General features: G+C 43.3%; 1 protein-coding gene across 1 annotated transcript; it reads left to right on the plus strand.

Moving 5' to 3' along the window:
* Positions 1 to 121: 121 nt before the first annotated feature.
* NPTX2 (neuronal pentraxin 2) lies at positions 122 to 10,008 on the plus strand. Its single transcript, XM_058849392.1, has 5 exons — positions 122 to 705; positions 2,096 to 2,312; positions 5,363 to 5,607; positions 7,112 to 7,291; positions 8,375 to 10,008. Exons 1-5 carry the CDS (start codon positions 256 to 258, stop codon positions 8,600 to 8,602), a joined length of 1,320 nt encoding a protein of 439 aa, XP_058705375.1. The 5' UTR covers positions 122 to 255; the 3' UTR covers positions 8,603 to 10,008.
* The last annotated feature ends 5,885 nt before the right edge of the window (positions 10,009 to 15,893 follow it).

A 15,893-nucleotide genomic window follows, 5' to 3' on the forward strand; every position in this document is an offset into this window, starting at 1 on the left:
TCCCGACCCCGCGCCCTCCGGGCCCCGCCCCGCTTGACGTCAGCAGAGCCAACAGCCAACCAGCGCGCGGGGCGCGAGCCGGGATCCGCCTCCCGCGCCCCTCGCTGCCCATAAATGCCGCAGCCGGCGGCGGGCGCGGGAGCGGCGTGAGGGGAACGGGACGGGACGGACGGGACGGGGCGGCGGGACCCGCTCCTGGCACCGCGGCTCGGCGCCGGCCGCCCCGCCGAGCGGGCGCTCCGCTCGCCAGCCGGGATGCTGCTCGTGGCTGTCGGGTTCCTGCTCGCCGTAGCTGCGGGCGGGCGGGGGTCGCCGGCCGGGGAACAGGAGAGCCCCCCGGGCAGCCGCTTCGTGTGCACCTCGCTGCCGCTGGACGCCACCGGCGCGGGCTGCCCGCTACCCCCCGTGCCCATGCAGGGCGGCGCGCTGCCCCCCGAGGAGGAGCTCAAAGCCATGGTGCTGCAGCTGCGGGAGACCGTCCTGCAGCAGAAAGAGACCATCGGGAGCCAGCGGGATGCCATCCGGGAGCTCACCGGGAAGCTGAGCCGCTGCGAGGGCGCCGACGGCAAGTCCGCGGGGGCGTGGAAGAACGACGTGGGCAAGGGCAAGGACACGATGGGCGACCTGCCGCGGGACCCGGCGCAGGTCATCGACCAGCTGAGCCGCACCATGCAGACCCTGAAGGACCGGCTGGAGAGCCTCGAGGTAGGGCCGGGCAGCGGCGCCGCTTCACGTCTAGCGGGCACTTCGGGCACGAGTAGTGCCCTAAATCCCTAAGTGTGGAGATAGATCCAAACTGGCCCAGCCCCGGGAGCGAGTGGCTCGGTTTGGCTTGTCGTGTTCTCTTGGTTATTTATCTCATCTCTTTAACGGTAAAAACCGTAAGGGGCTGCTCTTGAATGTGTTCTCCCACTGTGTGTGGGGAGATGATGGTTTCCCTGCTTGTCACCAGCTTAGGTTCTGTATTAATAATGTGCAAATCTCTCTTTCTGGGGATGTGACTTCATGTGGTTTGAGGTACAAAGCTGACGTCTTGGGCAGTAAGACCTCGGCATATGGTGCTGAACAGGCCAGTGGTAATGAGGAGATTGTGTTGGGCAGATGGTACAGACAAGATGAAGTACTCAGGGTTGACATAGAATAAAAAGTACCCGATTCTGTGTGCCTCTGAACAGAAAGGGGATTTGGTCCAAGCCCACCGATGAGTGATTTCCACGAGCCTTTGGACAGTGCTCATGGTTTGAGTGCTGCTCATGCAAATGTTTCGTAGAGGGGATTCTCAGGGGATTTGTGTTGATGTAGTTCTGCTTTTCACACCCTGAAAGCCTCGCATGTGCTTCTGCTGTCCTCCAGTCAGTGCTGATGTGAGGATGGTGAGTAACTTCTGAAAGGCTGTTTTGTGAGTGCTGCTTTGCAAGTGCAGTTCTGAATGAGCTGTTAGTATTACATCCTTTTATTACTGTTGCTGTCCGTCTGAAGCATACTTTCTAGCGTTGTAGAAGAGAAACTCCACTAGAATAACATGGTAGGTGGAAATGTTGTTTTTTCAGTATCTTTAAAGATACCAGTGTTACTTGAGAGTGTGAGGTGCCTCTTTTTTCAGTTTGAATAAGAATACTTTCACTGATTGATCTAAATACTTTCACTTGGATTGATCTAAAGAGCATCTTACTTTGGTAAATCTGCTTTCAAAGTAACTTAATCTAAAATGAAGTGGTAATTCTTCTGTTTACATAGGTTGGCCATGTCACTGACAGTAAGTAAACCAAAAATTGACCAATGTACCACATGTTTGCATACTAATAGACATCAGACCTGCTCCCTACATTGATTTTATTGAACTTAAATTTATGAAAACTCCTTCATATAAAGTGCTGGAAACGATTAACAAAGGTGCCCTTTTGTTTCAGGACCTGTTTAGCTACAGTGCTGATAAAAGCACTGAGCATGACAAATGCTCAAAAGCAATACCTCTTCTGTACTTGCTGGAGTGCAAGTGATCTTACTTTCCTCCTTTGAACTGGGAGCATATCTGCATTTCACAGTTTGTTTCAGGAATGACAATTTTTTCCCCCCTCTCTGCTTTCCCCTAAAGCACCAGCTCCGAGCCAACGTGTCCTACGCAGCCCTGCCCAGTGACCTGCGGGAGATGCTTCAGCGGCGGCTCGGCGACCTGGAGCGCCAGCTCCTGAGCAAAGTGGCTGAGCTGGAGGATGAGAAGTCTCTGCTTCACAACGAGACCTCAGCCCACCGGCAGAAGACAGAGACAGCCTTGAATGCATTGCTAGAAAGAGTGTCTGAGTTAGAGAAAGGTAATTGCTCTGAATCTAAACGCTTCCCCATCCTGATGAATTTTGTTTACTTCTTCCTTCCAGAGCAATAGACTAAATGTGGGCCTTGAGGGAACAACATTAAGGTACTGGGCTAAATAGTAGGTGACAGTGCAAATACTTGGATTCTCCTTTTTCTTTTATCTCAGGCTTCTTGCTTGACAGGCAGTTGCCTGGCTTTGGCTTCCTGTCTCTTAATTTGGCATGTGTGGGTGGCTAGGATGAAAGTCTTAGTGTTTGTGGGATGGAAAGATCTGTAAGGAGGCAAGTGGAGATAGGAATAAGTATGGCATGGGTGTAAATAGCTACATAATGTCAAGCGTACATCTGAGTAGAGCTGCCTTTATTTGGACTGAGAGTCTTATGGGCTAAATTTAATTAGCACAACTACCTTTCATGTAATTAATGGCATTTTATACCAGCTTTGTTTCCTGCTGCTTTGGGAATATTGATGGTGGCCTTTCCTTTTGTTACTGGTTATGACTTTGGGTAGCTGCAGGTACTTGAATTATGCTCTATTCCAAGCTTACAGCCTTCAGAGTTTACAGTAGATTACACATGGTCCACTGGGGGACACTCTCGTAATCCTAGTCATTCATTTCTGATTCATGGCTTAATTATTACTGAGATCTCTCTGCTTGAGTAGAATCTGTTTATTTGAATTACAAATGTCTGTGAAATTGACCTAAAGCACAGAATTCTTTCTATATTGACTCTATACACATACAGAGTGATCTGTATAGGGCTGGAGTTGCAGTAAATGAGTTCCCAATCTTCAAATTATTTTCCAAGGTGAGTAACTCTGCTTAAATGGACATGTCTTCCAAATGGTACAGACATGCATATCTCATAAATTTAGAAATGCAGCTTAATGGACTCACGTGAGTAGTACTGTATCTATTATTTTTTTCTAAAAAGAGTGCAGGAGAGGGGAAAAGGAGGAAGAGGATTTTCTACTGGCTCTGACTTTTAGTATTTCTTGAGAGTCAAGATAAAGCCTAGCCAGCAACAAAAGTTGTGGAGAATTAGTGGCCTGTTAATGTCTTATGAGTCAAGTATAGATAGTCCTTGTCTCTAAAAGATGTGACTCATATCAGAAAGAGAGTGGTGGGAGAGCAAGAATGTGTAATTCAGGCTAAAAATAACCTGTTCCCACCTTTATTTTTTGTGTGGGGAGTGAGGGCTGTCTTAAGTCTCCAAGGAAGTGAAGAATTTGGGACAGGAACCAAGATCCAGCCTTTCTTTTACTTGTGTAACTTGCTCTCCATTACTGTACAGCTTAGCTGTTCTGGTTCCTCTGCCAAATCAAAGTGAGGGTAATAATGATGAAAGAACTTAATTTTTTTGTGTTTTAAATACAGACAATATTTGATCTGGCCTCATTTCAAAATAGTATTTTTGTTGTGCTTTTATTTAAAATGCAGTATTGTTCAGCATTTCTTCCCTACAACTAAACTAGAATGTCATAAGCTCCTTATTGTCCTGAGACTAAATAGAAGAAAAAAATGACTTTGAGGTGACACTGTAACCCTTGGATTTTATCTGTGGTTGTGACAGCTGTTTTAGTTACCAATGGGTCAGAAGAGTTTAAAACTTTTACATCTATTGTGGTTCCCAAAGTTTTCTATTAATTCCTTCACTGGTTGTCTCAATTGGCAGCAGAAGATGATGCAGTAGAAAAAGTAGGAGGTATAATCCTCCAAACAGTAGTGTCTGTACTTCAGTGTGATTCCTAGCTGTGCTGGAGGTACAAGCAGATAATTTACTATGTCTAAACCTATTTTTTCTCTCTGAAAGGGAATAACAGTATTTTTTTGTCCATCTAGCCCAAAAATAATTGCTCTTTTAATGGGGTATGTTTCTGTTTTTCCTATGTGAGATTGGTTGTAGCAGCCTAATGGAGGTTGTTCAATATTAACATGAAGACCCTGGTGTTTTTTATTTGCTTACCACTTAGAACATTTCAGGTCTCTAAGGTTCCTCAAGACAGATTCAAGCAAAAGAGAAGCTTTTTCATCTCCCACCCCCTCATTCTGTGAAAAATGCAGCCAAAACACTTCAGTTGCTTCTGAGAAGGGGAACTGAGGGAATGCCAATGGCTTAAAAAAATACATATGAGAATTATGGCAACCTTTTGTGACAGCAGCTTTTCATTTGGACTGGAGTGTGAAGCTTGGCAAGGGGATTGAATTTGTTTCAGGAATGTGAGCAAAGGAAATGAGTGAGACTTAGAACAACAGACAGCTAAAAAGATGAGGGTGACATTACCACAGAACTCTGGGGTTCAATTTGTGGCAAAATGTGGGATTTATGTCTTTATACTTATATAAAATTACTTATGAGCATTTACATCAACTCTATGATAGAGTACTTCAGAAAGTTTTGGTCTTAAGGGTTCTCAATTTTGTAAGCATGTCTAATGCTTACGTTATTTCACCAGAATATTTCACTGGTTTTTATCACTTTTTTAGAAAAAGATAATAGTTTCTGCTTTTATGTTAAATCACGTGTCTAATCTTCCCATAGTTCACAGCTTGATGCTGCATTTTTAGTTCAGATCACTTTGAACTCTTCAGGTCTTCTCCAGTTGATGGGACAGAAATCAGTTCTACTGAATGTAGCTGTTTTCTGGACTATGTCAGTGTAGTCTTATTTCAAATTTGCTGCTCAAAAGGTGAGTGTTAATCTTTGTTTGCCTGAGATCTTAACACAGGGATTCTTCTTGTGTAGCAGGAATAGGAAAGGACTCCTGGTTGTGAAGCACCGTGATGCTTTAATAATGAGCACAGCAGAGAATCCATTTTACTGACAGTAAATGTTTTTTAATGGGTTTGAATTGTTTGAAATAGGGAGGCCTCCAGCAATGAACTAGGCAATGAAGATTGTCTACCAGCTATTCTTTTGCTCTAAATGAGCAGAAATAAACAATTATCACAATGTGGATAATCTATATGCATTTTTGTGTGCAGCAAAATCAACATTCAGTAAATACTACTTCAATTAAGTGTTTGTTTTGCTCCATGTGATTCTAGGTAACAGTGCATTTAAGTCTCCTGATGAATTCAAAGTCTCCCTTCCTCTTCGCACAAACTACCTGTATGGGAAGATCAAGAAGACTCTGCCAGAGCTCTATGCTTTCACTGTGTGCTTGTGGCTGAGGTCAAGTGCTTCTCCTGGAATTGGCACTCCGTTCTCATATGCTGTTCCTGGGCAAGCCAATGAAATTGTCCTCATAGAATGGGGCAATAATCCAATTGAGCTGCTAATTAACGATAAGGTGAGACTTGATGAACTCTTGGTTGTCAGCATAACCTGAACAAGGCCTGACCCCTTTGCACTGACTCCTACCCTCTGAGGTGGTGCTGTCTGCTCTTGTTCCCTTGCTGATTGCAGGTTCATAAAAGCACTTGAAACAGATGTTAAGTTGTACAGATATTTGTGTGTTGAGACCTAGCAGCTTGACATTAGATGTGCCCACGCTTGTGTTGTCTGTAGTTACAAAGTTACAAGGTCTTGGTTTCTTGTTATTTTGGTGGTGTTTTTTGGTTTATGAAACACAAGCAAAATTTGAAGCCAGACTATTGCAAGACCTGTGAGATCTAAGCCACTTTCAGTATTTCTGTCTTTCTAGTTGTAGAAGTTAAAAATGTTAAATGAATTTTGTAGAAGACAGAATAAAAGGCTCTCCCCGTAATGGTCTGGTTTTGTTATGCTTAGTGAGTGAACATCAGCTTAAATACAGTTTTCCAGACTTTAGATACAACTACTTTATACCATTGATGGTTTCTGACAAGCTTAAAGAAAACACTGAAACTTGTAATTTAGCCAGTATTTAAATACTTCCTTTCTCCCCACCTTCAGTTAGGTTTCCTGGTAACTCACTGCTCTCTGAGGGATCAGGTGTTTGCTACACAACTCAGGTGGTTCATCTTGTGGCTGATTATGGCCTTCTAACAGTCCCATCATCCTCCCAGATCAATAACCAATTATTTTTAATGGTTTGTGGAAGAGAAACAAACTTGAGTATGCTTATCTTTAGCTATAACTTTTTTCTTTTCAATATAATGTCTGTAATATCAATATTCTGTGATGCTTTTATTTCTTCCACATCACAGCCCACTACACTTGTGTCTTGATGTTGGCCTGAGGTTTTCAGATCAAACTCCCAAAGGAGCAAATTCCTCCTTATTGTGAGGTTTAGGGAGCAGTTCCCACAAGTTCTCCTGGTAGCAGACAGATCCATTTGTTAAAGTTGTTACTGCAAATGGTGTTGGCAAACCCCAGATCTTAAGAGGAACTTAATGTGAGCACTGGATGGAATCTCACTAAGCACAAATGCCACAGATTAATGTGCAGGATGGGGGTTGGTCTTTTCTCCCTAGTATCAGGTGACAGAAAAAGAGGAAATGGCCACAAGTTGTGCCAGAGGAAGTTTTAATTGGATATGAGGAGAAATTTATTCACTGAATAAACCATAAACCAAAGCACTGGAACAGGCTGCACAGGGCAGAGGTGGAGTCACCATCTCTGCAGGTATTTGTAAGAGGTGTAGATGTGGCCTTGGCAGTGCTGGGTTAATGTTTGCACTCAATGATCTTGGAGGGATGTTCTAACCTAAATAATTTTATGATTCTGTGTAATCCTGCAAAGTAGGATGTGGACTAACTCTGGCCTCTATAAAGTTTTTGCTTTTGAGGACACAGTAAATACTGTTCCTCTTTACATGTTGGGCTTGAACTACTAGATTTGGGTTGCCACATGCATTATTCTGTTTTTTGTAGGTTGCTCAGCTCCCTCTCTTCATCAGTGATGGAAAATGGCATCATATCTGTATAACATGGACAACCAGAGATGGAATGTGGGAAGCTTTTCAGGATGGAGAGAAGCTTGGCACTGGGGAGAATCTTGCTCCTTGGCATCCAATTAAACCTGGAGGTGTCTTGATCCTGGGTCAGGAACAGGTGAGTGAATGACAGGATTTTCCAGGGTTTAAACAAAACCAAAATTCCCCAAACAAACAAGAGCTGTGAGAATTTGTTAAACACTTTGTCTTGTTGTATACACAGTGTCAGAGACTGAAACAAGACAACAAATATTTAATGAAATTAAAATGAAATTTAATGAAATGGTGTGGCTCCTGGCTTCACATTATTTCTCTACCTGTATTATACATTTACTAAAAAAAAGCAAATATTGTAACAATTAGCAGGAAATAGCCTTTCTTCAGGATTCCCAAGTTCACAGTTGGAGCAATGAAAAACTAGTTTTGTCTTGATATTGATTTTAGTGGATACTTATCCATGACATAAATGACAGAATGGCAAGTTCAGTGTCCAAATGCACTCTGCAGAGCAGATGCTCCAGCTCACTAGTGAGTGTCTGGCAGGTTTCCTTCATCTCTGCCTGCATTGTGCTGGGTTCTGTCCTGTGCAGTGTGATCACCAAAAATGAGAGATTTCTGTCCTTGGGCAGTGAGTGGAGCAAGCAAACACTTCTAGGCTTATGCAGTGGCAGTTTGAATCACTCATTTGTTACAGCCAGACAAAGCCTGGGTGTTTAGACCCAAAGATCACATCTCACAGCCCCTGCAGACAATTGGGCAAGGACTGCAGTTATGGTTTAATCTATAGCCATAAAGCTTTCAGGATAACCTTACACTGTTCTGTGCAGTTCTTGCTGGAGTTGTCCTGTGCTAAGCTTGCACAATGGCTCTTAAATTAGCCTTAAAGTTTAAAGCTGCCTTCCTGCTCTACTGCTCCAGGGCAAGGTTGGTTATGTACAGCCTTTTTGTGGTGTTTGCAGTCACCACTGCTTGCCCTCAGTTTTTTTGTCACAGTTCAGGTTGGAGTTTGTCACTGAATGCCTTGTTCAATGTAACCCTTTTAGAAACTTGTTCACCTCTGTGACCTAACTCTGCACCTCTCTCTAGTAGTGGGGCTGGGTGGGGATGGACTTCAAGTTTGAAGAAGAAAACAGCAAAATAACCATCTCATCTAATCCTGTCATAAATAACCATCTCATCTAATCCTGTCATGTGCCTAAAGGACACAGTAGGAGGAAGATTTGATGCAACTCAAGCCTTCGTTGGGGAGATGAGCCAGTTCAATATATGGGACAGGGTCTTAAAAGCTGAAGATATCATGAATATTGCCAACTGCTCTATCAACATGCCTGGCAACATCATCCCCTGGGTCGATAACAACGTGGATGTGTTTGGAGGTGCTACTAAATGGCCTGTGGAGACATGTGAGGAGCGTCTGCTTGACTTGTAGCTGTGATCACTTCCCATCCAAGTGCCCCCTTTAGTAGGACAATCTTTTGTGCAATCTGAAGCACTTATTTTTCTTCTTGCCCTTCCCCAGTCTTAACTCCTTGAAAGAATAAAAAAAAAAAAAAGAGTAAACTGCCTCAGTGCAAAGATAGCTGCTAGTTTGGGGCATTGAGCCTGGCTATGAAAGGAGCACTTCTTGGCTAGAGAAGCCCTTGCTTTCTCATGGCCTGATCCAAAAATACCCTTTGTCCTGCAGAAGCCTTTTGGTTGGGCCTGAGCTGCTTCTTCTGCAGGGAGGGAGAACAGTGTGCACACTTCACTCTCATGTTCCTGATAACATGTAGTGCTGGCAGCACCAGGATTTACAGACTAAATGTGAGCCCTTCCTTCTAGTCTATCATTTCCCCTTTGAAATGAAGCCATTCTTTTTTAGCCCTTTTTAAAAAAAAATAAAAATCACTTAATCCTTACACTGCAGTGGTTATGGTGCAGCTATGGGTAGAGCAGAACAGCCACTGTCTGAGTGCAAGGCTTTTGCTTTTTTTTTTTGCAGATTAGAAATCCTTATTTTATGATAAAGAGGTGATGTATTTGAGACACATTGTACCAGCTCAATTTGAAGAAAGGGCTGTTTATTCAGCACAGCTCCATTGAAGCAGAGGTGCTTCAGGTGAGGTTCTGTCCCAAAGCCTGTCCTTTGCTAGCCAGGATCCCAGCATAGGTGTGTGGATGAAAGATTGTACTTGTATTTTCTGTAGGCTGAATGTACTGAATTCCTAGTGACCTGGCTTGTACTCTTTTCTCTATTGTTTCTCTCGCTTCAATGTCTTTATTTTTTTAAATATACAAGCTGTGATTAAGTGAAATTCCATTTTGTTTTGCTTTGAAAGGCCTTTTTATGAGCAAGTGCCAAAGTTCAGTTTCTGCTTGCTGAGAATTGCTATCTTTTTTTCCAGCATAAGTCTTCTGCACTGGTTTATATGTTATTATAATGGTCCTATGTAATATGAAAATGTGCTGCTTTTTCAATTCTTGTTGACTGTCTCTTCTGTAAGCACTGGGCTGACTACAATATTTTTTTATCATTTTCTCTCAATATTTTGCAAACAATGTTGCTGTTTCCTTGGTGTTGATGTGACTACTTGGTTTGTGGCTCGCAGATAGCAAATGCACTGTACTGGGAAAGAGAATACTTTTGTTATTTAAAAGAAAAAGAATTTAAAGGGGGAGGGGGAATTTATAAAGCTAAATATCATATTTTATTTTTCATATGTTTGAATTGTAAGAATAATATGGTGACAGTCCCATTTGTAGGGTAAAGTTACATATTTCCATGAATATGTAGTATGCTGTTCTTAAAAGAAAATTCTTATAATGATCTTTTAATTAAAATGCACTGTAAAATGAGCCTCTTAATTCCTTTATAGTCACACAAGACACTGAATATTCTCTCTGCTGTCTCTCTAGACTGGTAGAAGTACAGTCTTGTAAGAAGTTTTCTTTATTCCCTAAATGCCTCAAGTGTTCTCATTGTGATTGGCTTTAAAATACACAAACACACTGCACCCCCAACTTACAACAGCACTTTCCCTGCCCTAAGGGAAAAACAAACCGCAAAACTCACTTCATATCAAAAGAATCTGTGTTGTGAGGTGAGGAAAAGTGTGAAGTTCTCATCTCCCATGAGCTGGTGCCTAGAGGAGCCATCAACCCTCCAGTCAATCCACCTTTATTTATCAGCTTTTTTCAAAAGAGGCTGGAGGAGTTAAACTCTGGAGTTCCACATATTTCACTCTGTTCTTAAAGGTGCAGCAGTGAAATTGTCTTGGATACTTTTGAATGCCCAGGAGCCTGTGTGGGTGGTGGAGGCTGCTGTTTTAAACACCAACTCCCTGTTTGAGCTCAGGGCTTGGTTGAGGGAGGTTTTTTACACAGCTGTTGGCCATGTTGATCTTTTTATTCAGAGTTATTTAATCGCTCTCATAGCCTTTAACCATGTGCAGCTGAGTAAGAAGCCTCACCTGCATGGGAAGGTGTTAATGGTGGGGGCTGTACTTTGTTGGGTTGGCTTGGTTTTTACTCATTAAATAGTTCAGATGGTACGGGTCCTGGAGGAAGGTTTTGGTTTGTTGGGGTTTCTTTAGACACTGACTCTTTAGCTTAAGCCAAAGGTAAGGTATGTTTCTTTCGTTATTTTTAATACATATATATGTATGTACACATATATGTATTATTATTTTGTGCAGTAGTACCTTTGCATTAAGAAAAGATGTGTTGATTTTTGTACCTTTATCTTGGGAGTTGAAAACCATGGCTCTTACTCTGCTGCTCCACATCCTGGGAGTCACATGTTTTATATGAATATATAAGCAGATGGCAAAACAGGGGTAAATATTACCACATTCCAGCATCTATACTGTTTATGGAGTGTGGAACTGACAACACAACCTTCAGTTCCCAAACTGCTCTGAATGCACAGAAGTAATAACTTATGGAAAGCTGAGTGACAGCACTTGGAGCATGCAGTAGTGCAGATTTCTAGAAAATGTGTTTTTATTAAAACCAGGCAGAGCTGGGACTCGTAAAAGCAGTATCAGTGACCCCAACAATCCAGCATCCTGGGAGCTGTATCTGGCCAGGTCTGCAGGTGCCTGCTGGGCTGTGAGTGCTCCTCAGTCTCTACTGCACCATCCTCTCTGTACATCCTTGGTGCATTGGCTGTTGGCTGACAAGTTGAGCATTTGGTGTGTTTAAATCCAATTATATTTCCTCAAAGACAAGTTGTTTGCCTATATGCCTGGCCACTAGAAACTGTACTTATCTCGTGTTTTGAGCTTGCTTGAAGGCTCCAGCTACACACTTGCTGTCTGCAGGTAAGGGGAGGAGTGTTAGTTTAGGTCTCAGAAATGCAGGGAAGACCAGCAAAGCTCTACTCCCATTTTTACACACATTTCCCCAGTGAGTGAATACATGGGACTACCAGGGAGAAGCTGATTCTGTTTTGCTTTAGAGACTTGATTTCCCTCAGGCCTTTCCCACAGGTGAGAAGCAGGTCAGTAGTGAAGCTGCTGTGTCGTATTAGGCTTTTAAAGCTGGCACTTTCTCAATCAGGGTAATGGTTGTACTAAAAAATTGCTGCTGTAACTATAGGTTAGATTTATTTCTTCTTTGCTAATGGCACCTGACTCTACGTGCTGGTATCATCCAGCTGATTTTAGTTACCCAGGTTGGGAGGGATGATCAGCCTTCTTCTAGTGCATCATCCTGAATCCTGCTAGGGGTGCAGAAACCCTAAAAAGAACCACTGGTCTGGCTGTGGCTTCTGCCACAGATGATGATCCCTTGATGCTGCTTAGAAATCTGAAGCAAGACACAGCAAGTGCCCTGCTGCTGGAGAGTCAGGCACTGCCAAACTCCTCCAGAAATGAAAGGTCTCTCTTGGTTGCCAGGGAATCTGGCTGGGGGTTGAAGGTGATGTGGGATTTTTCCAGAGAGCTTTCACCAAAAGATCTCTGGATCTTTTTTTCCCCTTCACAAAGAGAAAGTTGGACCTTGATAATGTTCATGGTTAGCTGTGAGGCTTAAATAATACATGAGTTTTTCAGAGCTAAAAATCTTCTGGAAAGAATTGAATTAATTGCCCCCCTGGCTATAGCTGTTTCTAAAAGGCTGTGCTTAGGAAAGTATAAATTTGCACAAAGAGTTCAAGGGGCCATTTCTTTCTCCACAGGAGGGCTGAGCTGATGTTTTGGCAAAGCTTCAAATACAGAAGCTCCCTGATGGCTTGATGCCAGCAAGAGAAATTGTTTTATTCTTTAAGGATGCTTTGGTGTTTCACCTGTGCTGGCTCCCAGCTCTTGGCACTGCTGCTCCCAGGGGCTCCTGCCACGGGAAGGATGCTGAGTGTTTGTGGTACCCACTTGTTCCCTCGCTGCCACTCCACCTGTCCTGAGTCTCAGGGGCAGAGCTGACCTCGCCCAGGGCTGCCTGGAGCCTCTGTGGCACTGGGTGTGCTTCCCTTCTGTGCTAAAAGGCGTTTGCAAGAGGCTTGCCCTGGTTTTCATGTCACCAAGCTGTTCCCAGCAGCAGTTCTGGAGTGCTTTTTAAGAATAAGTACTGAGAAAAATAACAATGGGTATTTCTTAGGAGGATTTTGGTGGTTTTTAAGGTACCAGATGCTCTTTCACATTTTGTCTTTCAAAACACTTAAAAAAGCTTATGAGTAACTTTAAATCCTTATGTTTCTGTAACAGAGTTCATCACCCAGGCTTATCTCTGCTACTGGAGGTTGCTCTGCTGACCTCACCAGATGAAAGGAAACCTCTTTTAAGGGCAACCTCATTTATTAAAAACAGGATGTTACATCTTCTGGGTAACAACACTAGCTAAGCAGGGGATTTATAACTTTCCTTTTGTTTAAATGCTTGATTTTACTTGGTGTTGGCTGTTGATTTGCAGTGGGAATCCTGATGTGCTGTCCTGCTGTGGCTCTAGAATGGCTGTTTTTCCTGTATCAGGCAGCATGGTTTTCCTCTCGTTTCAGAGGGCACAGAGCAGGCAGCTGCCTCCTCCCTGGTGCAGAGCTGGGAAGAGATTGTCCTGTGCAGCTTTATTCTGTCTCTGCAACTGCAGAAGGGTCTGGGAGAAGGGATCTGCACTGACTTCTATGTGAGATTTCCCTGCAGGAGATATTTGTGTCTGACAAAACAGGACAGACCTAGATTTGCTTTCCAGGGATGGTGTAGCTCACAGGAATGAGCTGTGTTTTAGGCTAGGCTTTATTTTCTTTTTACTTTTCTTTTTTTTTTTGCTTTCCTGCTTTCTTTATGGTAAATTATAAACGGTTGATAAACACCTATAATAAAACAGAGATATACATGGGCAAATCATCCTTTTTTTCCATTAAAGAAAGCTGTTACTTACTGTGTAGAGAGTACATATCCTCCTAAGAGATCAAATTATTTATGGCAGTGCACTAATTAGCTTCTTCGAGGCTTCTAAGGTCTTGCAGATACTTCGAGCTCCAGGGATAGCTGCAGTAGGTAAATCTCTCTGCATGAAGGATAATTTCATGTAACTGGCCAACAGCTGTCAGTATGTGCTTCAGACTTCTGGCCTGTTGGGAGCTCTGGTCAAGTGGAACCCTGGCACCTACAAGGCTTTGCAAGGGAGTGGTCACCACTGGCTGATTGGGTCACTATGGTGGCCACAGGTACCCAGACAATTTAGGAGGCTCCCAGAGCTGGTTTGGCCTTTATTTCCACTTGTGCTGCCATATTAATTGTGAGGCTGTACCTGCACTCTCACCTGCCCATCCTCACTGTCAGTTTGGTCTCAGGGAAGAGCAGATCCAGCTCTCTCCTCACAGCAGCTCCAGGCTCTGTTCAGAAGTATTTGGCATTGTTCAAGTGTGCTGCTGTGGTTACTCAGACACCACTGACTGCACAGGTCAGCCTGGAAGAGCTTTAGACAAGTGTTTGGGACAGAATGCAGCTCTTGCTTGTTAATTTAAGACCTGGCACATTGGTTTGAACACACTACGTGGGGGATAATGTCTTTTTTTTTGCCACGCTTGGGATTTGTTAAAAACATAAGAAAAATATTGCCTTGACGTGAGCCCAAGCAGTGACAGTGGCTCCTGCTGAAAATAGCAGCCAGCCTATTTGTTCTGGGAATTGCTTGAGGCTGGTGGGGCTCTGTGTGCACAAGGGGAAGGAGGATGCACAAAGCCTGGGGAGGAGCAGAGCCCGAGGGGGACTGGCTGCCAACAGCCAGGGCCCATCTGAGCCCTGGGGACAAGGGACAGGCTCTGGCACCTCAGGCTGCCCTGGGATGGCTCAGGGGGCCACAGGCAGCTGCTCACTCCTGGAGCCTGCGGTTGGCATTTTCAGGGCATGGAGATACAGGGAGCTGCAAGGATGACCTGTTGAGGGCTGTAGCCGTGATTTTAATCTTCCAATCCTGTTCAAATCAGCTGGATTGGCACGAGGTGTTGTTTAGGTCCCAGAAATTCGGTGACATCTGTTCTGTACTTCACCATGAGCAGAGTTTGAAAAGGATGACTTAAAGAGACTTTAGAGATGGGTAGTGGTGCCCTCACTAGGCTGTGCCCTTTAATGTTCTTCTGGTTACTTTATGAGAACTGAATATGCCTGATTTTCTTTTTCTGATTACACTGAAGGCAAAATTTCCATAGACTTGAATGGGAGAACAGGAAACTGTTTGAGACAAGTCTGAACATGCTGGTAGAAATGAAATAAAAAAATCTGGTGTGACTTTAAAGCTATTTTTAAAAACACAAGCTGGAGCGGGTTACTCTGAATCACTGGAGTCTGTTATGCCTTTTTTTTAAAAAAAAATTATTTTCACTCAGTAATTTTAAGGACACAGTGAGAAGGCAAGTTTTTAACGATGGGTTATATGTGTTAAAAGGGGGAATGTGCTAGCATTTGCTGAGCACAATAAATAGTGCTGCCAAATGAGCAGGTCCCTTTTCTGATAAGGCAAAAAAAAAAAATTGTAGATGAGAATTTATACCAAGTCATGTCAGAAAACAAGAGAGGGTGGAGGATTTATTGCTTTAATTGAAATATTAGCTTTGCTATCTTCCTTGAATGTTTATGTGTGAAACTGGGTGTTGCTTGGCATTTGCAGACTAAATCTTGGGCAACATTTTTGGTGGATGCGTTGTGTTGGGCATTGTCTCCCTCCTTCTCCCCCATCCTTCACCAGCTCTTGGGGCAAGTTTCTGGCATCTGAGGGTAGGACTGAAAATAAAATTAGTTTACCTTCACTGTCATAGGTAATGGCAGAATCTTGCTAATATCTCTTGGCTTGTGTCCTGGTTTTCCATTCAGTGCTTTAACTCAAAGGCTGGGCATTCATATACTTGTTTTTCCATTGAAGGGTGCAAATTTCAGTGGTGTTCATTGAGCTAAGAAGTAGCAGTTCTCTTCATGTAGTTAGTTATTTTTCTCTGTTCATGGTAGCAGACTTCTTGAACTTGAAGAAAGACAGGGATGAGGTTGAAACAACATAAACTATTTGAGGGGAGAAGTGGAAGGAAACTGTGACCATGGCAGTATGTGAGGTAAGGGGAAAACTGTGTCTAAATTCAGCAGTGGATGTTGGAAATAACATTTGTTGTGATTGCTGTAGATATGGAAAGAACCATCTTCCCCCTGGACTTTGGCAAAAAGTCAGGTTTGTATTTTGGGAGGCTGGACTGCACCAATGGGCTTCAAATGTTTTTTCCCCCATTCTCCTGTCCTGTGAGGGGTATGTGTATCAAA

The sequence above is a fragment of the Poecile atricapillus genome, chromosome 14, assembly GCF_030490865.1.
Source record: "Poecile atricapillus isolate bPoeAtr1 chromosome 14, bPoeAtr1.hap1, whole genome shotgun sequence".
NCBI lineage: Eukaryota > Metazoa > Chordata > Aves > Passeriformes > Paridae > Poecile > Poecile atricapillus.